Source organism: Larus michahellis, chromosome 4 (genome assembly GCF_964199755.1).
Source record: "Larus michahellis chromosome 4, bLarMic1.1, whole genome shotgun sequence".
Classification (NCBI taxonomy): Eukaryota; Metazoa; Chordata; class Aves; order Charadriiformes; family Laridae; genus Larus; species Larus michahellis.
In genome coordinates this window covers 72,705,046-72,732,701 of record NC_133899.1, presented here as the reverse complement: position 1 = coordinate 72,732,701, position 27,656 = coordinate 72,705,046, and the positions used below count along the sequence as shown (strand labels likewise).

At 36.4% G+C, this 27,656-nt stretch overlaps 1 protein-coding gene across 5 annotated transcripts in view; it reads left to right on the top strand.

Annotated features, from left to right (window-relative positions):
* TTC7B (tetratricopeptide repeat domain 7B) overlaps positions 1 to 27,656 on the top strand; it is a 152,353-nt gene that overhangs the window by 67,048 nt on the left and 57,649 nt on the right. For all 5 annotated transcript variants that reach the window (XM_074585502.1, XM_074585501.1, XM_074585500.1 and 2 more), the window contains 6 exons: positions 3,743 to 3,826; positions 5,072 to 5,176; positions 7,724 to 7,841; positions 8,038 to 8,095; positions 12,636 to 12,708; positions 14,015 to 14,175. In XM_074585502.1, coding sequence (XP_074441603.1) covers positions 3,743 to 3,826; positions 5,072 to 5,176; positions 7,724 to 7,841; positions 8,038 to 8,095; positions 12,636 to 12,708; positions 14,015 to 14,175 — 599 coding nt within the window. The remainder of the gene's footprint in view (positions 1 to 3,742; positions 3,827 to 5,071; positions 5,177 to 7,723; positions 7,842 to 8,037; positions 8,096 to 12,635; positions 12,709 to 14,014; positions 14,176 to 27,656) is intronic.

Below are 27,656 nucleotides of genomic sequence, written 5' to 3'. Positions count from 1 at the left end.
GCCATGTATCTTGAAGTCTAGAACATTACCCTTAAGGGTGGGAGGAAAGTCTTGTAGTCACTTCCCATGGAAAAGAGCACAGAGCTTACTTCCCTCACTGCTTGTGTGACTGGTTTAGCCCCTGTAGCTGACAGATGAGTACCACTACCTGTTCCTTTTCCTTCTGTGTTTTGAGCACAGCAGAACGTTCTAACTAATGGAAGATGTTTTAACTGGGCTTAGATCTTTGATTTCAGTGCTTCTTACAAGTTGCTTGCGCAGGTGGTGATGTTGGTTACAGACAAAAGCAGAACCACATGTATCTAGAAAGTTAAAGAGCCTCCATGTTTGACCAGCTTCTTAGTTGAGGGATTTTAGCCACTGCCTTGGGCTTTGTCACCTGAAGTCTACTTAAGAATTGTTTTAAGGCCTTTTCTTATTCTTTTTTAATCTGGGTCTAGCATCTTTGTCGTTCTATTCCATCAAAACTGTATGTATGTTCTTCTGAAATGTTCTCTTTGAAAAATAGAAAATAATTCTTATATGTTTGAAAAATTATTTTCAATACAGATTAATTAAAATGTATTTATTAGATGTCCATGAATTATCTATTCTGAACATGAAAAAAACCATCTTATGAAGACCTGGTATAATAGACAATACTTATTTTAGCATACAGATACTCTAGATATACAGCTGCAGCAGGAGCTTATCAGGAAATGGTCAGAATAGCTTACTTGTTCCAGTTCTTGTCATCCAAAGCACCACAGAAAACATAGACTTCAAGAAGCTCTTACAGTTTTGTAAGTGGTTAGAGGATATCTGCCCTCAAATCCTGCAACCCATAGTCTGAAAGTTTTATAATTTGAAGTACTACAATAAACACAAATTCAGAAATGTAAAAACATTCTGTTCAGTTATATAATAGGCATATAATTTTTTGCTGGCTTCGTTCTCTGTGCGCTAATTATGATTGCTCTAGTGCAGCTGTTGTAGCTTTAAGTCAGAAAGCACCATTATTCTAACTGTGGAAATGGTATTCACCCACCAGTTCCGATATCTTGCTATCAACTTCTGGTTTACTATAGCTTATTGCTTACAGAAGTAGTTAGTTGTGGTATAAGAACATGAAGTGATAAAAAAATCTATCTCATCCTTGTTAATCTGTTCTCACGCTGAGTCATGTTCTTAACTGAAAAGGTCTCATTTCTTTACGGAGTTTGTATACAATGGGCTTTCAATTTCTTACGCCTTCTTCAACTAGATCAAAGAACTTTCTACTGTCATAATCCTTTCCTAAACAAGCTTTGTAGGATATGACATACTGAGCTTATCAATGTCCTACTAGGAGAGATGTTTTCCAGACAAGAAATTTTCCTAGATACTCATCTTTCTACTCTCTAACTTCAAGCATATGCTTTTCGGGAGAAGACCACAGTGCTATGCAACAAAATGCAGTAATGGAATCAACATTACCTGTCCATATAGTGATTTGTGATTTTTTACAAGGCAATATCAACAGTTGCATTTCTGCCTTTCAGGAGAGGGATTGTCCTGAATGTGTATGCAATTAGTTAAGTCAATTGCTATTATCCTGAACATTGTCTTAACCTGCAGTTTTCCAGGGTACTATTGCTTGTTATGTATTTCTCGTTGATTTCTTGATGCAGCCTGTTGCTCTTCTTGCAGCCTGTTACTTGGTTCAGAAGAACCCACTTTATAAGATGTTCATGTTGTTGCCTAGGTCATAGGCGCATATATGCACGTATATCCCTCATGCCTGCACATGCTAACCACCAGTTCTGTAATCTTATGAAGAAAAAAACCTCATGTAACTTGTCACATTTCATGCTGAATGAAGCCAAGTAAATAGAACTAGAAGTTAAGGAAATGGTAGTAAATAGATCATTAGTACGTTGAAACTCAGGCCTTTTAGAATAATCTACAGTTGCATCCTGTGTCCCTATAATTACAAAATTATAAAAACCTAAAGTATCAATTTCTCCAACTTCTTTATTTTCTGCCAGTTAGAACTGGCAATTAATTTTTAATTAAGCAAGGCCGAGAAGATAAGATTTTTATTTTACTAGTTGTGAACAAGTACCTCTGTATAATTAATGCATATATGTATGAATATGTAAAAATGGGAGAAGGAAGTATGATTAGGCAGCCTAAAAAGTTATAAACATATTTTGACTTCAAGTATTAAAGTTTCCATGCACCACTTGTTTGTGTGAATCTCTGGGATTATACAGCTGCTGTAGTTCAGCGTTCTGGACGAAGTGCTGGGATTACTTAAATCATATATAAAACACTGGTATCAAAACAGGTAGAGTGAATTGCGTTTGAAAGTGTATTTGAAAAGATAAGCCTGAATTAATTTTCCTTTATTTCGAGGCACTCAGGTTAGCACCACAGCTGTACTGATTGCTGGGGAGGGAAAGACGGATTTGGCAACTTTTGTTTTCTGCCAAATTCATGGAGGGAGATGGAGGAATGTGCCTTGCCTAGGCACTTCTACAAAGTATCCAAAGCTGTAGGAGAAGACATCACTATTAACTTGGTTATTTGTCTCTTGCTGTGATCTTTTTGTTTCCACTGATGGAAAGAAAGCCCAATGGGAAAATAAATCCTGTGTTGGTTTTCTTAACAGACATTTAATTAACTTACTACCCATACAATCTGATGATGAACTCTTAAAACAGTATTAGAAAGAATTTGGTTTTAGAAAATCAATTCCTTTATAGTAATTTAATAAAAAAACCTACTTAGTAATAGTCTTGATACTGGACATTGTGTGGTAGGAAAAATTCTAGCCTACATTACTCATATGTAGCAAATAAAGTGCTTCTCGTATTTGTTTTGTTTCATCCTCAGGGCTGTTCTTTGCTTCCGGTTCTGTTAAAGTGTGTGAACATGCTACACACCTGGCTGTGCTTTCTGTAATGTTAAGGCTGAGCTTGAACGTGAAAAATAATTCATGGTATTACAGTTTAGCATATACGCTGTAGCTATCAGAGCAGAAAAGATGCTTCATGTAATTGGACTCTGCAGACTAGAAAGTTAATTGCTAAATCAGTTCAGTCCAGAAAAGTGTTGCACCTTTTGACTCTCTGGAGCTGTCCTGATTAGGAAAAATAAGCATAACAAAACAAAATAATTCTTATTCACAGTATGAATAATGAATTATATGAAACGTTCAAAATTAGCATATAATGCTAAATGCTAATTTAATATGTTTAATCTCAGTATAGTAATAATGACTTTCCTTTTGGCATTCTGTTGTTAAGTTGAAAATCTCAGCAGAATATCGAGTGTGAAGTTAAAATATTAAAAATAAAAATAATACTGTCAGGTTAACCTTCCCCACCTGCTCTTTTAAGTGGTGCCATTGCTTGCTAAGTATTCACAATTTAGGAAGAGTGTGTGTACAATTTTCCCTTCCACTTAAGACTTACCTCCTGCCTTTTGCGGCTGGTACCTTGAGTAAGCTAATATTTATCATTCCTTCTTTCAGACCAAATAGGACAGTACCAGCAGGGTACTATTTAAACAAACGCAATAAATGGGAAATCAGTTTTCTGTTCAATTCTTTTTTTCCACATAGAATCTGGCAGCTGTTTTCACATAACTTATTTGACTGATTTAAATTTTTAATTACGTGTATTTCAGGTATGAGTCTATTGGAAAACTTTTATACTGGTATATCTTCTTAATAATTGAAGAATGTGCCCTTAAATAACTATTTTCCCCCCAAAATTAGTGTTTAGAAAGAGCCATGAAGTTTGCGTTTGAAGAGTTCCATCTCTGGTATCAATTTGCATTGTCCTTGATGGCCGCGGGAAAAGTAAGTCTCAATTTTTTTATGTAATTCTTCTCTTGATGGCTTTCAATAACAACATTTCGCACTTCCATAATTTTCATCCGTAGTGTTTTTGAAAATAATTCTAATCCTTAAATCAGCTAAGTACACAGTACTCCTGAATTTATGCCTAATGCTGGTATTTCAATAGTTTCTAACTCAGGGAGACTGGAAGGTGATGGTAAGAACTATCTTGCCAAGAAGCTTAAGCTAAGCTAATTGAATGTAACTATTGAATTATACCAGATCATGTGATCCAGTAACAACTTGTTTAAGTGCTGTTTTGATGAATAGATTTTACACTTAGGTACAAATTAATGCTGATTCATGATGCTCTTGCCTTTTTTTCTTTTCTTTGGGAATTTCTGGCTGTGTCTTTTTAATATTACTGTCTTTGAGACTGTGTATTCTGCAATTAAAGTGAGATGGATTTTTTTTTTAATTTTATATAACCTAGGAACTTGTGTTATCAGTTGCAATCTTCTATTTTCAGTTCTTTTTGCTTTTCCCTGTCATGTCATGGAAAATAAATCATATTCGTTATGTAATGTAAATAACACTCATTTTCTAAAAGATCATTCTTGATGGGGGTAATTTGCTTATCTTCAGTATGGGGGAAAGGAATGATTTGTATTTTCTTTAGAACATTGGTTTAGAATTTAGAACATTTCTTTAGCACATTGGTTCTGAAGAGGCTTGATTCTTCTTCCCATTCTCTGTTTACTTTGAGTTATCTTCTAATCTGTGATTGGATTGGAGGCAAGTGAATTAAAAAAAGAGGAGCAGTGCCAATCTGTTATGCAGTCTTATACCAGAGCTTTTCCTAAGTGCTGTTGTAATTCCCAAAGACCACTAAAACACTGCTTGTTCTGAAGACTCTCCTATTCCTGCTCTTTCAGTTGCCTGGCTCAAATGTTGTGAGCTTACGGGCCTGGCAAAGTTTTAAATGCATCTCACAACTGTTTTCTGAGTCACGTAATGTCAGAATTACGTTCTGTGCAAATGTTTTGCGGGGGACACTTAATGATAGTTCATAGGGGTTAAATAACAACAGCAGTGCCTACAGTCTTGCATTTCACTTGCATGAGGAGTTGTGGCAACTTGTCAACAAAATGTTTAGTAATGCCTCCTTCGCGTGGGAAAAATAAAGTAAATGATGGAAATAGGAATCTTCTATTTGTTAAACGTATTTATGCTTTTATTAATTTCAATGGAAAATGTTTTTAACAGTCTGCTCGAGCTGTTAAGGTCTTGAAGGAATGTATACGTTTGAAGCCAGATGATGCAACTATTCCACTCCTTGCTGCAAAGCTCTGTATGGGATCTCTCCACTGGGTAAGCTTTGCCACTCCTTGTCTTTTCAGCAAGAGCTGTGCTAAAATGCAACAAAATCTTGGTTTAGGGATGTAGCATATGCTTTTGCACAGTGACTGCATCCACTTGGTCATCTCTAAAAATACAGCACAGATGCGTTTATGCACATGTACTTCCCTGTTTGCATGCCTAATTTAAAATGTTTGACAGCAGTGGTTATGTTTATCAAGGTAGCATACCTTGATACAGATCTAAGACATAGCTAAAAATTTATTAGAAACTGAAACATTGTTGGCGTACAGAGATTAAAAATGCAGTTTAGACTTCTGTTTCCTCTGTGCAAGAGAAAAATAACTGTGGAATGAGACACATCTCTTAAATATAAGAGACTCTTCTGGTGACACCGTGTTTGCAGGCAGCTGGGGTTTATAAATTCCTAGTAGGGATAGTGTCTTTTTAAAAACTGTTACTTTAGTTGTATTTTAGACACACCAATTTCAAAGTTTATCTGTACAAAAAACATTAAGGTGATCGAAGATCATCATGTGGTTTTCAAGATATATGTGTAATGAGTACAGAATAATATGAGACGTGTAATGAGGAGAATGAGGATATTTTTGAAAGGATGAAAAGAGGAGGGAAAAGTCACAGAAATTGAGAAAATAGTGCAGTAGCAGAAACATGACTGTTGAGGCTGACAAAAATACAGTCTTAATAATTAACATAGATACTGGTTCTGTAAATTGTTCCCTATGGATTGACTCCATATGGAGTAGCTTACTGAACTTAGCATTTACATTTACTGCAATTGATTCAAATGTTGCTTCTTTTTTTTTTTCTTTCTAGGTTTTTAAATAATGTGCTAGCATGGATGTGCAGTTAAACCTTGATCTTTTACATGTTTCTTTATTTATGAGTTTGTATACATTCAGCAATACTGTATGTGATGCAGAGTTCTGCATGGCTATACTTTTTTTTTTTTCAGGGTTGGAGACACAGTTCTTGTAATTGATTTTCCTAAAGAAATAGTTTATGGGGCAAGAACTCTATTTGAGAAACGCAAAAATGGTAGATCATGGAATAGTTTGGTTGGAAGGGACCTTTGAGGGTCATCTAGTCCAGCCTCCCCTGCAGCGAGCAGGGACATCTTCAACTAGATCAAGTTGCTCAGAGCCCCATCCAACCTGACCTTGAATTTTTCCAGGAATGAGGCATCTGCCACCTCTCAGGGCAACCTGTTCCAGTGTTTTACCACCCTCATCATAAAAAAAATTTCTTCCTTATATCTAGTCTAAATCTACCCTCTCTTAGTTTAAAGCCATTACCCCTTGTCCTATTGCAACAGGCCTTGCTAAAAAGTTTGTTTCTTATTAGCCCCCTTACAGTAATGAAAGGCTGCATAAGGTCTCCTTGGAGTCCTCTCTTCTCCAGGCTGAGCAACCCCAGCTCTCTCAGCCTGTCCTCCCAGGAGAGATGTTCCATCCCTCTGATCTTTTTTTGTGGCCCTCCTCTGGACCTGCTCCAACAGGTCCATGTCTTTCCTGTGCTCCTCTGGAGCTCTCAAGCTCCAGAGCTGGATGCAGTACTGGATGCAGGTAGAGTTTCACCAGAGCAGAGTAGAGGGGGGAGGATGACCTCCCTCAACCTGCTGGCCACACTTCTTTTGATGCAGCCCAGGATACACTTGGCTTTCTGGGCTGTGAGCGCCCATTGTTGGCTCCTGTCCAACTTTTCATCCACCAGTACGCCCAACTCCTTCTCGTCAGGGCTGCTCTCAATCCCTTCATCCTCCAGCCTGTATTGATACCAGGGATTGCCCCGACCCAGGTACAGGACTCTGCACCTGGCCTTGTTGAACCTCATGAGATTCACACAGGCCCACATCTTGAGCTTGTCCAGGTCCCTCTGGATGGCATCCCATCCCTCAACCACACCACACAGCTTGGTGTCGTCTGCAAACTTGCTGACGGTGCACTTGATCACACTGTCTATGTCATTACTGAAGATATTAAACAGTACTGGACTCCTAAGGGAGACCACTTGTCACCGATCTCCATCTGGACATTGAGCCATTTGGAGTGAAGGATGTTGTGGGGGACTGCGTCAAAGGCCTTATAGAAGTCCAGACAGATGACATCCGTAGCTCTTTCCTTGTCCACTGATGTAGTCACTCCATCATAGAAGGTGACTAAATTGGTGAGGCAAGACTTGCCCTTGGTGAAGCTATTCTTTACCAGGTGGCATATATGGACCAGAAATGCCTTTTGTATTTAAAAAAAAGAAAAAAGGCAGAACCAGAACTACAGTAAGTTTGAAATGATCTGTGTATTATGTACCAGAGTTTCTCTCAACTGTAGGAACGGGTGCTTCAGCTTAAAATCTGCGTTCTTTACTTAGCATTTAGCAGGAAAACTAAGTCTAATGAAAACCAAAATAGTCCTTTAAAGCAATCATGGCTGAGATTTCACCAGACTCAGTGTGCATAATACAGTTGCTGTGCATTCTTCTTGTTATAATCTAAGATTTAGCTAGTTTTAGACTTACATGGATGTTTTATAATATTTTCAGTTGGAAGAAGCTGAAGGATTTGCCAAAACAGTTGTTGATCTTGGGGACAAAACATCAGAGTTCAAAGCAAAAGGCTACTTGGCACTGGGATTGACTTACAGTCTGCAGGCTACTGATGGTAAGATAAGAATACACATTTACATTTGCAGATTCCCATGTTGTCTAAAAAAGGATACCCAGTGGAATGCTAGACATAAAATTAAAGCTTCTGTGTGCAATCATTTTTTCAGTCAATGCATTAAAACTTCTTCAGTGAGCGTGTGGAATGAAATCTCTTGATCTTGCATATCACTGATTAAATATATCCTTTTTAGCATCTTTGCGAGGGATGCAAGAGGTCTTGCAGAGAAAGGCTCTTCTTGCATTTCAGAGGTGAGTGGGTGTTAATCTTTTCATTTCATTCTGTTGTACATGGTGAAAAGCTTTTATTATGTGTTGAAAAGAGGGACTTGTAAAAGACTGTGTAATGAGGATTTCAGCTCTGGGAGTCTCGCTTTATGAGTACGGAATGTATTTCTTCAGCATTTACTTCATCATCTTCTGTCAGAAAAATCTAAATTGATTTCTAAGGATTTCCTTTTATTTCATTTTAAAGACATTTGTGTTGCTCTCCAGTAAAAAATATTTGCTCAAAGGAGTATTCTGTTCTGATCTAGAAGGGAAGATCGTATGATGCAAGGTTTCAAGTTATGGCTCAATGTGATAGTGTTTCCAGAAGAGTTGGTCACTGATCAGATTGTATAGGAGGCTTTTGCAATTATCTTTGTAGAGGTAGAGCAATAATTGAGTCCCTGCTGCTGTGGATGAGGGGCAAAATGCAGGTAGTAAGCTAGGGGGAAAGAAAAAACTCTTATCTTGAGTTTTAACAGCATAGGCAGTGACAATGCAAGTGCCCCGTCGTCCAGTTCCTTACACAGAAGTAGTACTGTTGGGGATGCCAGTAGTTCATTCGCAAGGATTTGACTTTGCAAATGAAGTGACAATAAACAGGTGAATGAGAACATCTCTACCCTAATTATAGAAGAAACAAATATTGATGGCAAAGCTGGCGGAAGTGCTGCAGCCTCTAAAGATATCTCTTTTTACGTTTACATACCCTTGAAAACCCTGCTTCAGTGAGATAGGCCCAAATGCTTCAGGGAAACAGATTTGTGCGTCAATGAATTTGTGCATTCGTGAATATGAAATCTCAGATTTTTGTTGGTGAGTTTGTATCTGAGGGGAGAGGGTTGAAAAAGTGTTTTGCAGGTAACTTTAGAGTGAGGCTGTTCTGTATTGTTCCTTCCTTTTTCTGTTTTATCTTAACTACTCCTCTGTACGTAAATATGTTTCAACATATCTTTGCTCTTCCTGTTCCTTAGTGGTTTGAATAGTTTTTATTACTTCAGCGTTCTTTCTCCATGTTGAAACTGAATTTTCTGCCTCCTCCTTTGTACCTCAGTTCCTCACCCATCCCTCTTACCACTGACTTTAATCATCACTGTTTCAAAAATACTGTGCTAACCATTTCTCGCCATTTCTAGCCATTCACTATTTTTGAGGTTCTAATAGTGAATTGCTTTCTTCTGCTGATTCTTTGAAACAGCAAGGGATGAAATGAACCATAGCCTGAAGCTAATCCATTCTAGTTCAGCACCTGTTGACTTTACCTTCCAGTTTAGTATAGCGATTCCCAAAATTCTGAGTCATTCCCTGCTATCGCTCTGTCTGGAAAATTTCCATTTTCTAAGGTTTGAGGTTGTGCAGCATTTTGACCACCCATAAATATGAGGATGCTTTTATAGGTAACATAATTACTGTAGTAATGTCTTATTAGGTTGCTCTAGAAAAAGAATAGGTGGTTTGAGTTAAAAGAGAATAAGCAATACACAGTAGGTTGAGAGAACTATTTTTCAAATTATATTCAGCTTGTCATCACTGCTAAATTACTCTTTCACGGTCTATTCAAATATTGTTGCTTGGTTGTGTGTTATGTCGTCTTTCGCCCAGGAACTTTTCTGTTTCATTCTCTACAGCTGAACAATAACTCTCTTGATACCTTCTTAACTGTTCCGTTTCAAAGACTTCCTAGCAATGAATAAGTGTCAGCTGAAATCTGAAACCATATCTAGCATCTCTTCAGCGAACCATTATAGATGTCCTTTAGCTTTATACATTGAGCGGAACTTCAGTTTTGTAGTGATACGGAGCTTTGAAACATTTGTGCTAACTAGCAGAATATAAATTTATACACAGAAAGTCTTGTGAACATGAGGGTTAATTGTCATCTGCTTTCTATGCATCTTTCTGATGCTTTGCGGTTTTCTTTGTTCTTTTCTTCTAGAAAACCTCCTAGAAACAACGTTTTGTATTTTTAAGTGCATGTTCCAGGGTATTGATGTTAAGTTATATATTCATCCTTTCTGCTGGCCTTTCTCAGATTGAACTTGTACACAGGCTTTTAATTAAAGAATCAGAGGTTTTAGTAATGTGCGGGGAATATGTTTTAAGAACTCTAGTAGTTAGTGATATTGCTGATGTGAGTAGCTTGGGCTCCACGCAGAATCTTGAGTAGAGTGGTTTGGCCCTCGAAGAGAACAGAGTTTCTGCATCTCACAAATGCCATAGCTACCTTCTAAGAGAAAGGGGAAAAGCATGTTTTGAAAGGTGGTTTTTCTGCATATTAACGTTTCCCCACTTGTGTTCATAGAGAGACTCACACCTGCTAGTTCAGCTGTGCTGGAAATACACTTCAATATGGTTGATAATGTTGCTGGTTCCTTGTGTTGATAACGTAGGTATAGGATCTTACCAAAAATTTGTTAACGCAGAGAGTATGCTGTGCTCAGCATACCAGAGTCATGCCCATTTTCTCTTCCCACATCTTAAAAATAAATGTTTTCTGGGAGGTGGAAGCTGAAATTCTCCATTCATCTCCTACACAGTTTATAAAGCCAGCAGCTGGACTGGATTCAGTATTTTGATGTGCCAAGTTTGTTTTGGTTTGGGTGGTTTTTGCAGTTTTTTTAATCACTTACCTATGAGACCAATTCCTGAAGAAATAGAGGCCCTGAAGAAATACAGTTATTTTTGGACCTTTGCCTATGCCAGATTTCAAGACTACTAGTTTGTGATAGTGGCTATTTGAGAAGATGCTTGTTTCCATCTTAACACAGTGCTGATGGAGTGTTTGTTTCACTAACTTTTTTTTTTTCTTGGAAGACTTTCAGTGCTTTTCCTGTGGTTGGTGTGAATTGGATTTTTCACAGAACTCACCAAATGGTTTATAGATAGTAACAGCTTTATTCTTTCACTAGCTGAAGCTTGGGTGACTGAACAAATACTCTTTAAATTAAAATCTCTTGTTCTCCCTTAGTTTTGCTTAATTTGTGTACTTAGATTTAAAAAAGGACTGGGCCTGGACCCTGTTAGGCGTTATATTTGACTCTAGGTAAATTAACCTTTATTTAACAGTAGAGTTAAAATATGAAACTGTCCCGTAATGACTTAAACTGCTTTGATACATCTTGGGTGTAGTTGCTAAACCAATAGAGCTGTCTCTTTGGACTTGGGAAGACAGAAATGCAAAAATTGGAAGGAGAAGTTTCCCGTTGTGGTTGTAATGGCTTAAAGGTCAGTTTTCTTCCTCTCTTCTGATGGGGACGGCTCATTAGATGTTCCAAAGATTATTATTACTCATCCTATTTCTAAATGAGCCTCCATTAAAAGGATGCAACAAATATAAAGAAAAAATAATAGTTCCAGGCTTGTTGCCCAGCATTTACTAAACACATACAGCCATAATTTTTTTTCTTTTTGTCTTTATGCTCAGGCATCCCCCCCAAAAAAACCTTATCTTTCAGCAGAAAGATTGTATTATGGGGGAAAATAATAGAGTGTATTACAAGAACATCTTCTGTAGGATAAACATTAAAATTAATAAGACAAAATGTGTGCATTTGACCAAAACGTTAAGAGCAAACAAACACAGTTTCCAAAAAAGGTGGAAAAAAGTTACTTCTTTGTTTTAGTAATTGGGGTTACTTGCAACAGTGGTAGTTACAAATACTTTGAGAGTGAATAATCACAAAATGCTGCTGCTATTGGGCAGCTCAGCATTTTTGTGGACAGAAGTTATAAATACAAGATGACCAGCATAAACTTTGTTATCTGAACTTCAAACATGGGTTTGTGATGAGTCAGATTTTGTGCTGCCTTTTACTATAATGCTGTTATAAAGAAGCTGTCCATCCTAGATTTCTTTTATATTGCTAAATAGCAAGCTGCTCTGCTAACTTAATCTCAAAGCAAGTCAAAGCAAGAAGTAACTGGCTTCCTAAGAGGCTTAGTACGCTGGACTGAAAATGTGCTTAAACTTTGGGAGTCTGAAGAATAAACAAAACTCTGATGTGCTTTGCCTCTACTCTTCTGTGCCTCAGAACCATCCTGGCCAGGGTCGGTGTGATTGCACGGGTACTTCTCGTGCAGATGACATAATTCTTCTCATTGAGGTCATGTCGCTTTGGGGTATTTTTTTTTTTTCCTCTTTCTGTAAGAAAACTCTGCTTAATGAATTTTTCTTATAACTGTTCTTAGGTAATTACATCTAGTGCTTGTTTAGGAATATATTTTAATTGAAGAATCATTTTGTAGTGCTCATTTTTAAGATTTATACTGAAATTACATAATTAATTTCTATTTCAAATGCTTCTTTAATGGCCCAAAGTGCTTCCTTTAAATCAAGGATGATTGAGAAGTATGAGAAAAGTCACTGGAATGAACACTACTTATATCAAAATATGAGCATACGGGTAGTGGAGATCTGAATATGGATACACGAATATATATGCATTTGTGTGTATGTCTAACCTGTATTAACAGGGGGAAAATTCACTGGTTTGTTTGTTTGTTTCTTTGTTTCTTTGTTTTTAAGGGCTCACAGTTTATCTCCCACAGATCATCTGGCAGCATTTTACTTGGCACTGCAGCTTGCCATATCCAGACAGGTTAGTTGTGTTTGGAAAATGCAGCCTCACACTGTCATACGAAGAATAGAATTTGTTTCTGTTGATGGATACGGATTAAGATTTCTTCAATAAAGGCATGGTTTTCCTTGTGAATATATGCATATATATGGAAAAAAACAAAACCAAAATATTCTCTCTGAACACTTTCAGTCTTGTACACTCTTCCAGAGTTCTGCCATAGTATTTCCAGCTCTAGGGTCAGAAGTAAGACATAAGTCATTCAATTTATTTGTTTCAGCATTTACATTGCTGGATGGAAGGGAAAAAAAGTCAATTTTTACCCTGTTTTTACATGCAGTGTGTGCAATCTGTGCTCAGAATGGTTATCTGGAGAGTGGGACTCTGGACTCTTGAAACTAGTCTTTAATAATCTTGACAGTGCTTAAATCTTGAGTATCTGCTAAGATCCGTGCCTTTTTTGAATACTTGTAGGAGGTTTGCATTTTGCAAACAAAATTATGAAAATGTGTTTTAAGAAAACTGGAAAATATTTTAAGGCTATAAAAGACATCAGAGCTCAGTCCAACTTGTACAGCTGTTATATTTAAGGGATTTAGGATTATGCCATATATTACATGAAACTGGATAATGTGGAGCTGCTTTGTATATGTCACGGTAAGCCTTTTCCTGTGTCATGTTTATTTTAGGAAGTAGTTTTGAGCACAGTAGTTTACATACTCTAGGTGACTACTTTTCATTGCTAATGAGTAGCAGAGACATTGGACTATGTCACGTTAGAGTGGAATGGATTGTCACTTTAATAGCACAAAATATTTTTCAGTAGCAGGCTATGACTACGGCTGCATTCCAAACTTCTCATGTTGCTTAATTAAATTTCCTGTTTTTAACACTTAGTGTACTTATTTTGAGCAAAAGTATACGCAGCTGAGGAGATCTTGAAATTCCATGTGAAAGAAAGTTACTGCTACAGTCTAGCTGTACATTTTGATTAATGTATTACAATTAAAATATTTTCAAAATAATCTAGAAATACAACCAATACTTGAAAAAGAACAGTAAGTGAGTATTTTAAAGGGCTGAAGGGAACTGTTTTATTAAAACATGTATCTTATTTTGCAGGGTTAATATATTACTTAATTTTTACTGTTCACTGTAGACCATCAGGTCCATTTGAAACTTCTGAGTAGTGTTTTACAGGGGTCTATAGAATTCTACATGGTATCTGGGTGAATATTTTGAAAATTTTATGGATGTGCGATCAAGTAATAGGCAATACTTCTAATAGTGGTGCTTTCTTTTTTTTTGTTTGTTTGTTTTAAATCAGATACCAGAAGCTTTGGGTTATGTTCGTCAGGCTCTGCAACTACAAGGAGATGATGCCAACTCTCTTCATCTCCTTGCGCTCTTGCTATCAGCCCAGAAACACTATCACGATGCTTTGAATATCATCGATATGGCCTTGAGTGAATATCCAGAAAACTTTATGTGAGTGAATGCCATGTTTACTTTCTACGCTTTCTCTTGTATTTATTTTTCTTAGATTCTCATCTCATTCATTTCAAGAGGGGATGGACTTGAAGATTGGTCTGAGTTTTTTTTTTTTCCAACAGTCTTCTCCCCTGCCCATTTAATGCAAGTCTGCTTTTTATTAAAGTCTTGTTAAATAGTGATTAAGGGTTTGGTTTTGGAAAGGAAGCTAGAGCCAGATAGTTGATCTTTTTTTGTTGTGTTTTTTTTTTTTTTTTTTCTGCAGGCTCTTTGTTTAGACAATTTCTCCCTGTTGCATGCTTTAAGGTAGTTTTCTGTTTGTATGCAATATTCTAAGAAAGATAAATAGGACTTTACTATTACCTAGGATAGGTTTATCCCATCCTACAGATAACTCTGCGTATTGTATGGAATCTATTCTGTAAAATACATCATAACAGAGGATCTCCTCTTTTGCCTGTATAATAACCAGTCATCTGAAGTTGGTTGATTGATAACTAAACAAGTGAACAGAGAAGCAGCATGTTTGGTAGATGTTCTGTTGTTGTTTAAGAAAGAAATCATTCTTTGTGTTTATTCTTCTTGTTTAAGTATATCTTAAAATACATTTGGATTTTGTACTTTTATAAGGCTGTGGGGTTTTTTAATTTATTTTACTTATTTTATTTTACTTATTTTATTTTACTTATTTTATTTTACTTATTTTATTTTACTTATTTTATTTTACTTATTTTACTTATTTTATTTTACTTATTTTACTTATTTTATTTTACTTATTTTATTTTACTTATTTTATTTTACTTATTTTATTTTACTTATTTTATTTTACTTATTTTATTTTACTTATTTTATTTTACTTATTTTATTTTACTTATTTTATTTTACTTATTTTATTTTACTTATTTTACTTATTTTACTTTACTTATTTTACTTATTTTACTTATTTTATTTTACTTATTTTATTTTACTTATTTTATTTTACTTATTTTATTTTACTTATTTTATTTTACTTATTTTATTTTACTTATTTTATTTTACTTATTTTATTATGAAAATCCAATTAAATGCTTTACAACAAAATATCCATTAACTTCCAATGTTTTGTTCCCATGCGGTACGAATAGTCACTAAGGTTGTAATCCATAGTGTTAAAAATATCCTAAATGTTTATTTAGACAATTTTTTAAAGTATCTCAATCTTACCTTTTAAATGACTGGCCTGTATCATAAATCGCTGCTATATCAACATACCAGAAAAATATGATCTCTTTAAGAATTATTTGTTTGGAAATGGAGATTATAGTGGTTTTACTTGCTGTTCTTTGACATTTCATGCCTCCTTTTGGCTGCCTATGTAAGGTACCGTTGCCTTTTTCCTCATAAATCTGCTCAGGACCTCTGTTGATATCACCTCTCCTCAGAACTCCTGCGGCTTGCAGCCAGCTCTGTGCCACTGCTTTCGTGGCCTTTTACTGTTTCTCACTTCCTAGTTCAGCCACACATGTGTAAGTTGTCTCTGTTCTTATTAGGGGCTTCTGCACGTGCTTCACAACTTCAGAACTGTCCTGCAGTTCTGCTCCCAAACCTGTCTGTGCCTTCCTCTGGTCTGAGGGTCCTGTCAGTAAGTCATGGTTTGAGAGGCAATTGAAGTATCAGCTACCTAATTTTATCCTCTATTATTTTTAAAACCAAACATGTTCAGAGCACCATGATCTTTCACCTTCTATCTGTTCTTGTTTCATCTTCTGCCACTTCGTGGCAACGTAAATGACAAAGAAACAGCTGCTGTATCTCTCAGAATAATAATAGTCTAGAAGAAGTACTTGTGAAACTGCAGTTCTCTCTATTGTAATAACAGAACAAAGGATCATTCAGAAAAATGTTTAAAATTACACATGTGAGCATTCAAAAGGTATTTACGGGTTTTTTGAATATGGTTCGTGGCCTTTCTGTACTTGTTTATGATTGCATCTTGTGGTTAAACATGTTGCCTGAGTTGTTTTTAAAAGTAACAATCTTTCTATTTATGTATGTGTATTGATTATATGGGTCATAATAGTTCTAAATTGTTAGTCCTGTTGTATAATACAAACAATGTGATGATAGAGTGTACTTTGTTACAGCTTACTGGTACAGATCAGGGAATTTGAGAGCAATATCTTGGCAGTAGGGAACACCATCAGATGTGGCAACAATTGCTGAAGAATCCAAGGTGAAACACAGCTACATGTGTCTCTAGACAGTCTTTTAGAGTCTTGTTTTTAGTGCTGTCAAGTTACTTCTGGTTCCCAGAGAAGTCAAGGATATGATTGAAATTCCTTGTGTGCTCTCTGCAATTGACACTGACAGCCAGACAGACACATCTGGTCAATAATACAAATTTGGATTGATTCCTTCAAGTAACTGGGTTATTTTTTCCAGGATTTATCAGCAAAACCTCAAGTTTACAATCTCTTCTTGCGCACCACATCTGGTACTCTCGAAATGGTTGACAATGTGTATGTGCATATATATAACGTGTAAAACACAAGTGTGTAGTGTATCTTTGATTCCATGTTCTTATTCTGCAACTTCTGTAAAGGATACAATCTCATGGTACTTCCTAGCAGACTGGGAAGAGATCCTTTTGTGTTTATCTAAGGCTTGCTAATTTTTAGATATACTGAAACATTTGATTATTTGCTAATTATTGGCTTTTGTAAACACTTCAAATATCATCACGTTTTACGTTTTATCTTTCAGTTACGCCTGCAATCCCAGTAAGATAAATAGTACAAGAGTTTTCTTGGTATTCTCTGTATTTCTTTAGAATCCATGACCTCAGCCTTATGCAAAGTGATACTTCGGTGGCTTTGCAGCATAATAAATTTCTGTACTTGGAAAATATTAAAGTAAAACATAGGGCTTGCGATTTATGTTATTTCTTATTTCTTTTATTCTTATCCACTGTAATTGCATTCCCACACTGAATGCTGGTCTGCCCTGTTCACAAATGGTTCACAAAAGCTGTACGTTCTTGTTGTTTTGCTTTTCTTTGAAGCAAATTTTCAGAAATTTATAATACTACATCTTCGTAAAATGCCAGAGGTTACAAGGAAGTCATAGAACACACTGCGAGTCATGCTGGGAAGTAGGTACTTTCCAGCACTCTTCTGTTGTAATTAATTAGTAAATATATTGTTGGTCAGTTCTTAACATTTGAAAATCTGATGCATTTCTGGAATTCATGTTCAATATTCGGGCCGTACTGCAAGTATGTCTTTCTATCTTAAATAAGTGTTAATCTTCCTGCACTATAGAGCTAGAAAGTTGCTGAACAAACATGGCCAATCAGAAAATGATTTTGCCCCATGCACCTCTAGGTCAGCAAGTAGAAGGAAATTCTTCACAGGCAAAGAATTCTGTCCCATCATTATCTAAAGGAGTGGAACGAATGAGCAAACATTACATTGTGCTGTTAGCAGCATTGTATAGCTTTTTCTTTGAATAGAGAGTTGATTGTTCTTGCTTTGCTTGTTACATTGGCAGCACAAATATGCAACCTGCTCTGAGACCTTAAGGGGTATAGCAAAAACTATTGGTGAAAAATCTAAGAAACCTTTAAAAGTGTAATAGGTACGTAGTAACGTTTTCCAGAAGTAATGCAAGATATTTCCTGAATATGTGTAGCACTGTCAGTTCAAACTTTTTGTAAGCTTAAAGTGCTAGGTTGTAACTACTCTACTTCTAAACAAGTTAGCTGTATTCTTCAGAGCAATACAATCAATCTACTTTTAAATGTTAGCTAACCTCTGAAGCCTCCTGAGATCCGAGAGTGCTTTGATCCAGGGACACAACGATCTCTAGACAAAAGATTACTGAACAGATTAAGATTACTGAAGAGATTATGAATACCCCGCTCTGGTGAGATGGGTGGGAGTAAGGTGCCAGCACCAGAAAATCTGAAGAGTTAATCTCAGTCAGGTCCTACTGCATTTGAATTCATCCAAAGTTACACTGTGTTTTCCCCACCTTTCATTAGACAACTCGTCCCTGTAGTAGAAATGTGAAGTTCAGTTCCTCTCCAGCTTGATAAAATTTGAACTCGCACATGATGCAGCTCAGAGTCCTAACCCATCAAACTATGTGGGAGACTGGGTGAGATGATCCATTTCTCCTCTTACAACAGAAGTAGGGACATGCTGCCCTGAATGCAAAGACAGTAGGCAGGAAGGAGCCACAATATATCCTAAATTACTGGAATGCTTTAACTGTGAGGGAGGCTTGAGGTCTCAGCTGCTTGGGTTTTCCCTGAATTCTACTTCATTTGATCCAGTGATTGCTTACTCTGAATATATAAGCAGTCCTGGAGGTGTGTATTCAGGTCGATGCAGAGTAGTGGTGGTTGTGTTGCATTGGTTCACACTGGGCTTGTACATGGTTCACACTGGGCTTGTACACCTCGTGCAATATATATAGTACAGTTATATGTGCGATTACCTCAGGAGCCTTATTTGCAAACTCCTTTCCATGACTCTTTCCTTGTCTTTTTATCTGTTTGTTGCGAGGAATTTATATCTTAGTAGTCTTTTGAATGATATGAAATCTTGAAACAACACATTTATATGTTTCTACTTCACAGTTAGTCAAAAGTAGATTCTCAGTCAGAAAGACAGAGTTAGGTTTCTTAATGAAATACCTGTGATATTGTTTTCTTAATCTTAGCTGTTTGGGGTTTCCTCGTTATTTCAAGTGTTGGGGGACTTAAAGACGAGTATAGTGCCTGAAATTAGTGTAATTAGGTGAAACAAATTATAAATATTAATTGCTAATTTAATGCTGAAAACTGGACTGCACTGGATAGCAGCTGACAAGCTTTTACAGTAGCAGAAGTAGGGAACAGCAGATGGGTTATTTGAGGAGTGCAAGTATGTTATTTTAATGTTAAGCACACTCAAAAAGGAAAGACATATGGTAACAGGTTTGAAGACAACTGAAGACTAAGTTCACAGTTTAAACATTTACATTTGTTGAAGTGTGATGGAAAATTTTTTTCTTCCAAGAATATTTCACAGAAGCATCAGGCCAATATGTCACTCCTCTGAAAACTATTAAATCTTTTCCTTCCTGACCCTCAAGGGCTCTTTTGAGCTACAGTAGATTTCCCAGAATCACAGAGCTTTTTAACATCCCTCTCAGTTCATTGATTAACAAACTTCTTTCCTTCTGGGAGTTGTCTGGGTGGGCATAGCAGAAGAGCTGGTTGGTACATGCAGTGTGTGATGATGTTTTGTGGGACAGGGGTGGATTTATCAATTAAAGGCAATAGACTACGCTATTCTGTTTTCACGAGGTCAGTTCTAGTTGCACTACAGAGTGTGGTGCTGGTTAAATTTGGACTTTTTTTTTTTTTCCTTGATAAGCAGAGCACTGTGAATTATTTGAGGAAAGGGCAGTAATACATGATTGGACAAGAAGTAGTGATCTGCTAGGCTTGCCAAAACCATGTCTTTCAGGTTGGTGTATACATTCTTGTCACCATTTGACAACATGCTTTTTCAAATCCATTCCATTTTGATCCTGTCTAGCTCAGGAGTGAAATGAATCTTGTCTCAAGAGTGATTTTTCTTAAGTCATGAAAGACAGTATCAATTGCTTGTGTTTTTTCCTTTCATGCTGGGCTTGTCTTTCTTTTTTTTTGTTTTTTTTTCTCCCCCCGCCCCCCGGTTGTTATGTGCTTTTACAGAATGGTCCATTAAGAAGAGATTGTTGATAGGTAGATGGATATTACTTTATATAAAAAATTGGTCATTGGCCTCAGGGTCTTACCCCTGAATTATATTTGCGAGGCTGTAGATTCATCTTTGAAACTTGATTGAAAGAGTCCCAGTTTGGGTCATGAGCTGGCTGCCACAGGGTGTTCAAGGCAGGAAAACAAAAAGTTTTCAAGTATAACTAATTTGTTCTGGCTTTAGTCAGAAACTATCTTCATTATAGTTTGCAGATTTTCATTTTCTTAAGGACATTGAATTCATAAGATGGAATGCAGTATACATAAACTCCACCAAAAGTCACAGGACTGACTGCTGTTTTTCCTTGCAAAGAAGCAATGCTACTGCTTTGTGAACAAATATATGGGGAATAATATTTCAAAGGGAGCAGCAGAGGCCATTCAATGCACACCAAGGATACCTATTCATGGTTTCCACAAAATTGTGTTATTTGGGGGTTTGAGTGCTGATTTTGTTGCATCTTTTGCTTGTTTGAGAGTCAGGCTTCAAATAGCAATCTGAACTGCCTATTTTTACTTTGTCTGTGTTTCTGTATGTATATAGACTTCCCACTACTGCAGATCTGTGCAACCAAAGTTGAAGATGACCCTTACGACTAATATTGGCACTCTAGAAATCTGTCACTTTTCCTGAATCACGGGTTCACATCTTTTTGGTATGCTTGGTGATTGTTTGAGAAACCATTTAGGAGACTTTTTTTATAAATGATTTTCTGGAGTTTTTACAAAAACTAGATTTGGGGTGCTTGACCTCCTGTTGCTGGTGTTGGGCATCCAGTGATTCAGTCAACTGGATTTCCTGAAGGAACTGGCTTGATAAAAGCAGATGAAAAAAATACCTACGTAGACATTGCCGATAGTTGTGTTGTTAGCTTGCAAATGCAGCTTGGATAATTGAGACTCATTCCTGACTGTTTACACTTCAAACAAAAATGAGAAGCAGATGTGATTAAGTCGGAAAGAGGAAACTGGCCTCGGGATAAGGCGAGAGAAATTGATTGGGTAGCAATGTCATGGGAATTCAAAAGAAATCACCAGGAAATAACATTAATCTGTTTAGTCACGCAAAAAGTTATCTCGGGGTACTTACCAAGTGATGGTTTTTCATGTTTTGTAATGAACGATTTATGTTTATGCCTTTCATGATAATAAAGCTTTCCTGGAATACTCAAAATGGAGTAGACTGACTGCACAAGGGTTCACTTTGCAATTGCAGCAGACACCTCTATGAATGTCTTTCTGTAATTTGATTATCATGGTGATAGAAGTGATGCACCTAAAATCACTGTGTGTGTAAGTAAATCCTCTATAAAACTATACGCATTTCATATTCTATCTAGTTTCATGTTGTCATTCTCCCTGTAGGTTAAATTTTTGCAATTTTGTCATTCTGTGTTTTGATCATCATCCAGATGTTCTGGAATTGACTAATGCGAAGCTGTAAACTTTCTACAGTAAGCGTTAAAGGGACAGCTGTCAAAAGAGGATGCTCAAATTAATAGATTTTGAAGCCAGGAGGACCAATTTTTTAAACCTCTGACCTTTTGTATATCAGAAGTTGCTAAATTTGCTTTAGTTTTTCTATTAATATAGGTTTGGCTAAAGCATACCTTCCAGAGGACGTTCAAGCTTGATAAGAACGTATCAAAAACTGAAGAAATCATTGCAGCATGTGGTGGCTTGTTTCAGTTGCACTCTTCCTTAAGACGGTATTTTTGTTCTTAACTTGAATTGATCCCCTATTTGTTTCCAGCCATTGGTTTTTATATCATTCTTTACTAAGCACTCTGTAATTCTAGTGACTTCATATTCTGATGGTACCTTCTGTAATCAGGTCACCTCCAAGTGTCCTTTCTGATAAGAACATCATGGTACTTGCCGATAGTAGGGCATGTTCTCTAGCCTTTGTTACCCGTTGCACTGTTGAGCTGTATCAATTTTCATCACATGTAAACAAGAACTGCACAAAATATTTCAGTATCATTTATCACTGCTTTATACGGAGAATCGCCTGCAATGTGTCTGTTGGAAAGGATTGTGAGGTTTTTTTGAGTGTAATTGCTCCGATGCAGGCTTATATTCAATCACCTGCTTGCTGGCATTGTTATTTGCTTCTTGGCAGTTATTTCTGTGATGCATTTCCACATTGGAGTGCAAAGGCTGTATTTGTTCCTATAGCTATATGCTGGGTTTTTAAAAAGAAATACAGCTTTAGAGCTATTAAGCTGTGCAGCTGAACGAATTGTTTGGGAAGTTTCCTACTGTGCTGTTATAAGGATCTTTTCATTAGGAGAGTACATTACACATATATTAGAGTTCTCTTGGATTCAAGTAGAATTCCCAAGTGAAGGGTTTTAAAGCAGTGAGCCCTACTGCCTCCTTTAAAAGAAGCTACAAGGTTGCAGACAGTAAACTGTTGTCAAATTCTGGACAGTGAATGAAGTAAATGCTGGGAACTCTGTGATTTTCCTTTTAATTTTAACCTTTCCTTCTAAACCATTTATTTATGATCAGTTACAAGACTGTCAGAAGGGCACTTTCTGGTAGTACTGACTGAGAGAAACTGAATTTGCTAAAGTTTGGCCTCGTCCTATTTCCTCATTTATTTTATGTTTCTTTTCTCTTATGTTCTTTTATGTTTCCTGTAACAGTCATCAGAAGTTTTTCCTATATATGTACATATTTCCTACATATGTACATATTAAGTGCAAGAAGTGATTTGCTAATACTTCATTCAGGAAAGAGGAATAGATATAGATTGTTTCAAATCATCAATACAGAATAGTATTTGTTCAAACTTAATTTTATGCATTCTACGTGCTGCTTTCCCACTGTAATTACTCTGTGGGCTCCGTCAGTAAACCTGACTTAATTTACACAAGCAATTGACACTGACAGTTTGTAACAGAAATGGGATGCAACTCTATGAAATATGCATGTAAATGTAGGTTTTATAGCAGCGTGGTTATTTTTTCCCTTAAATTTCAATCATATGAAAAGAAGCCTATGTTTTCTATTAAAAAAAAATAGTTTATTTTCAGACACCGTCTTTGTGGTTTTTTGTTGTTTGTTTGTTTGTTTTTTAAGTACAGGATCATTGTCAGACTAGTTAGTCTAAGATTTCACAAGACATAGGTTTAGGCTTGGTGAGGTTTTTTTTGTGGTGGTTCTTTTTCTTATTATTTCTTTAACATAGTGCCTAGATTTAAAACCAGAACAACTTCTTTTGAATTTTCCTAGCGTTCCAGGATTTGAAGTTCTGGGATAGATCAAATGAGCACTTAAATGTGAAACCAAAATGAAATATTATATAACTCTACACAGAACGGGTATTTGTCATCTTTCTTTTATGCTCTAATAAGTAACAGGCTATCTATCAGAGTTGATTATATATAAAATTTATTCTTGGGTTTAAGCTATTGTAAAAATTCATGTGCTTGTCAGGGAGCCCAAGCTATTGTTTGACACTTTTCTGCATGGCTTATTTGTTGGTTGTTACCATATTTATGGGACTCCAACTATATTAATTACTTTCATACCATCTTTTAATAATTATCATGTAAAAATACTGTTAGTTGAAGTTAGAAATACAAACTGTTAAATTACTTTAAAAGGTTCTCTTAAAACAGTAAGTTACTAAGTTTACTCAAAGTAGGTTAAACGTAAACCAAAAAGTAGTTGCATTTTTAATTCTGCATTGTAAACAAGAGGATTTGATGCATCCTTTTAAATTTTAGCTTCTTCAGGTGAGATATGTGTTCAGTGTTGTGCAGAGTGTGCTTAGATTGACCTCACTGCATACAGAAGAGTCCTTAAAGGATTCTCAGCAAGGCTTTTGCTGTGTTACGCTAAAGGACTAATTTTTCGAAGCACGTACCTTCAGTGTTATGCACAGCTCTTCCTTATGTTTGTCAAGCCCTAAACAATGTAAAGATTTATATAATAAGAGAATAATAATGACATTTACTCCCAATCTTAACTGAAAATAGAGCATTTTGTTCAGTTTTGATCAGGATATGGGGATACGGACCCTTCAGAAAAAGTCTGTTGGAATTTAAAGTTTGCTGTAGAAGGTTTCTTAGTCTGAGGGACTTTAGGGAGATTCCTGATGACCGCTGCGTTGAATGACACTGCTCTAACAGGCATATCTGGTGGAAGAATGATAGGTAGCATATTATACTGCAGATCTGAAAAAAGGATTGGGGAATGAAAGGCAGGTCTCTTCCATGCAGTAGCATGTGGAATACAGATATCCAGCTATGGCTGATCCAAGCTGGTGTGCTCGTAAGGCGCACAGTAAGATGCGAAAATTGCTTACTTGATCCCCAAAGCGAAGCAGCTGGTTTTAAAAGGACCCCCAAGGTGAGCAATACTTGTTTACTGAAAGAACTAAGAGTTCTCAATACTAATTGTGTTACTTGTCGCATAGCAGAGCTTGGTCTTCACTGCTTTGAATTTTTGCTTCATTCTACAGAATAGAAATATCCTTAATAACTTAAGCCGGTATTGGACAAACTGACTCCTCTTTATCTCCTAACATTATAAGAGTGTTGCTATAGAAGGGAATTGGTGGTTGTAGCGTCTAGGTATTTTATTTCAAAAAGTGAAACAGGCTGGCTGAGAAGGAGGCATAATTATGACAGCAGTTTTATTTTGGAGATTCACAAAGTCTTACCTATGCTACAAATTACACTGGGTGGCTGGTGGGGAAGCTTCAGATCGTGATCTCATAGATGAGCTTGAACTGAGTAGGGAATAAAGCAATAGCAAGAACCTCAGAAGTCACAAGGCTCCGTTTATTACAGTTGTTCTGTCTGTAATACTTTTCATCAACTTGCCATCTGTATTTTAAGAACAGTTAGTTTAATTGCTTCACCTCTTCTGCAGTCTATCCAAAAAAACTGTGAGGAAACAGTCATTTCTACAGTTTCATTTATAATCTTGAGACATAATTTCCACCCTTTATGTTTTAATAATCTGTATGGCCTTTATATATATTACTTTTTGTTGGAGACATTATCCTCTAGATAAAATATTCTTTTCTCTTCATGGTTCTTGTCTCATCTGTATTTATAGATAGAATTTGATAGAGTTTCTTCTTGGCTTTTTTTTTTTTTTTGCTAGCCTGACTAAATGAAGTATTTTTCATACTCTACAGTCTCCAGTCAGCTGATCACCCTCACAGCCTTTCTCTGCAGCTGCTCCAGTTTGAAAGTTCTCGTGTGTGTCTTTTAAACTATGATAATGAGAATTACGTATAACATTCCAGATGTGATCTCACTGGGGTATAGTACAGTGGCACTGCCTCTTTCTCTTTCTGCTCCAATGAGTACATTCCAGAATCACACCTGCCCTCTTCACAGCTGCCTCCTCTTGATGAACCTGGCTGTTCGGGAGCTCCGGTTTGGAATAACTGTTACACAGGTTGTTTGGTACAATCTCTTTATTAAACTTGAACTATAACCTGTTTTTCCATTAACAATATTAGTTGTTAATGATACTCTAATACTCCTTTCATTTTTTGTATGCTATTTTTGTATAAATTTTTGCATGTTATTAGGATGGTATATATTCATTTGTGCCTTCCCTCTTGGAAAAAAAACATTGGTGATATAGTTGCTGTTCTCCAGTCAGTACAGAAGCGATATTTTCTTTGAAGTTTTTACTTTAGAAAGGACAATCTTATGTGTCACTGTTTCCATAATTCCGAGAAATGGATTATTTTTGACTGCATTAACTAATCATTTTTAAAGTGTTCCTATTCTCTATTTATCATTGTTTTCATATCTGAGACAACATAGATAAGGATTATGGTGGACGTTGGCAGTTCATTCCTGAATATCCTTAATCTTTGTCCCATCGCCCCGTCTAGTATACACATTTTCATGAATTTTTTCCTACTTAGATACAAAAAAGTCTTTAAAGACTGTAACTTTTTTTTTATAATATTCTGTTCAGGTCTAGTTTAGCTTTACATTTCACTATATACCTAAGATGCAGCTTTCTGTGCTCTTGTCTCCTCTTTCTGCCCCCTGCTATTCTTGATAGGATCTCTGCATGTTTCTGGTATCTTCCTTGGACAATGTTATCAATGATTAGCTTGTCAGACATTGAGTTTTACCCCTTCAACTTGAGACGCGTATCCTTAAACATTTTAGCATCTTTGTGTTAAATGCAAGGCTTCTGCTGTATCTTGGATATCTTTGCTAACCTTCGCTATCAAATTATTTGGGTGTATGCCACTGAAATTCAAAGATGGAGTTATAATCCCGTTTGGTATTTCTCATTCTGTATTTAAATAAAAATCCAGTAATATATGGATTAGGTTACAAGCAGCTGTTTTATACTGTCCTCGTTAGTTAGGGAGAACAGTCTTGAAGTAATAGTCATTTGCTGCTTTAGTAACTATTTCATAAATTTATCAGCTATTAGCTCCAAGAATAACTAAGCCCTTCCACTTAAGAGTTTGATTTGTTCTCCATTTTGTGTCTGGGTAATTAGTCTCCTAAAATGATACAATTCACTTTATTTTTATCTAACGTTAAAGATCTGCATCTGATGCTGGAACAAATGCCCCATTAGTCTAATGTCTTTAACAGAACCTGTTTTACCTACTTGTCTTCCCCAAAGGATTTGACCCAGATGGATTTCTGTTCTTGTTATCTGTTATATTTGTTCCAGTTTGACACGTTGCTGACACCCATTGTTCTGCTCTTCATTTCTATTTTAAATATTGTCTGTTCCTCAGTAATCGCATTGTTAGTCATGAGTGCTGTCCCCCCATGCTGTGGTTACTCTGTCACGTTTTGGTCTGTGCCGTTTGCCAGTAATTTAAGCCTCTGACTCTTATGAACAGACACAACCAGGTAATTTGTTATACTCGTAAAATGTACAGCTTGATTTTCATCATCCTATCTCTTGATAGCTTTTATCCATTCTTCACCATTTTTAATAGCGTATTCAAAATGGGTGTGAAAACATCCCTGTAAAGTTTAAAATTCTCTGTCTCAGTAATGCAGGCTGTATTCCACAAGAGTTGTTTCCACAGATGCTTGAAGCTGACCTTTCAGAAAATCCTTTTTCAGATGATCTACTTCATGGCTTCTAAAACCTTCCTGATGATACTTGTCCTTGAACTGCTTGTTTATCTTGTTATCAACTCGTACCTCCAGCTCGTACCTTGTTATCAACTTGTACCTTTCATGTTCAGGGGAACTTGAAAGAATTAAGTTAATTTGAAAGACCCGTTTGTTACATGGTGTTTCTCCTGCCCTTTGCCTCCTTCCTCTTTCTTCCCTTCCTTCCCCCATTTATCAAGTAAGGGTTTAGTTGACAGGTTTTCATTTTGTTATTTAACATCCCATCTCAGTTTTCTGAAGTGCCTTAGTTATTTTGTGATTTATCATTAAAATATTTCTTGGACGCAGGGAAACTGCTCTGTGTGACTTTATGAATGCAACCTTTTCTATTCAAAAGATTATTTTTGGTTTAGTGTGGATAATCCCACGCAAGTGTACTTTTCTTTTTTCCCCCATTAGATACAATTGCCTAGCCTTTCTTTAGTAGAATTATGAACATTTTTCATTTTTCCATCATACTTTGTTTAACATTGTTTGTATTTTGGGAAACCTGCAACTATCCAGTCCCCTTGATTGCCATAATGCATAAGAAACAGGGATGATGTTATATGTATACCAAGTGCATCCAA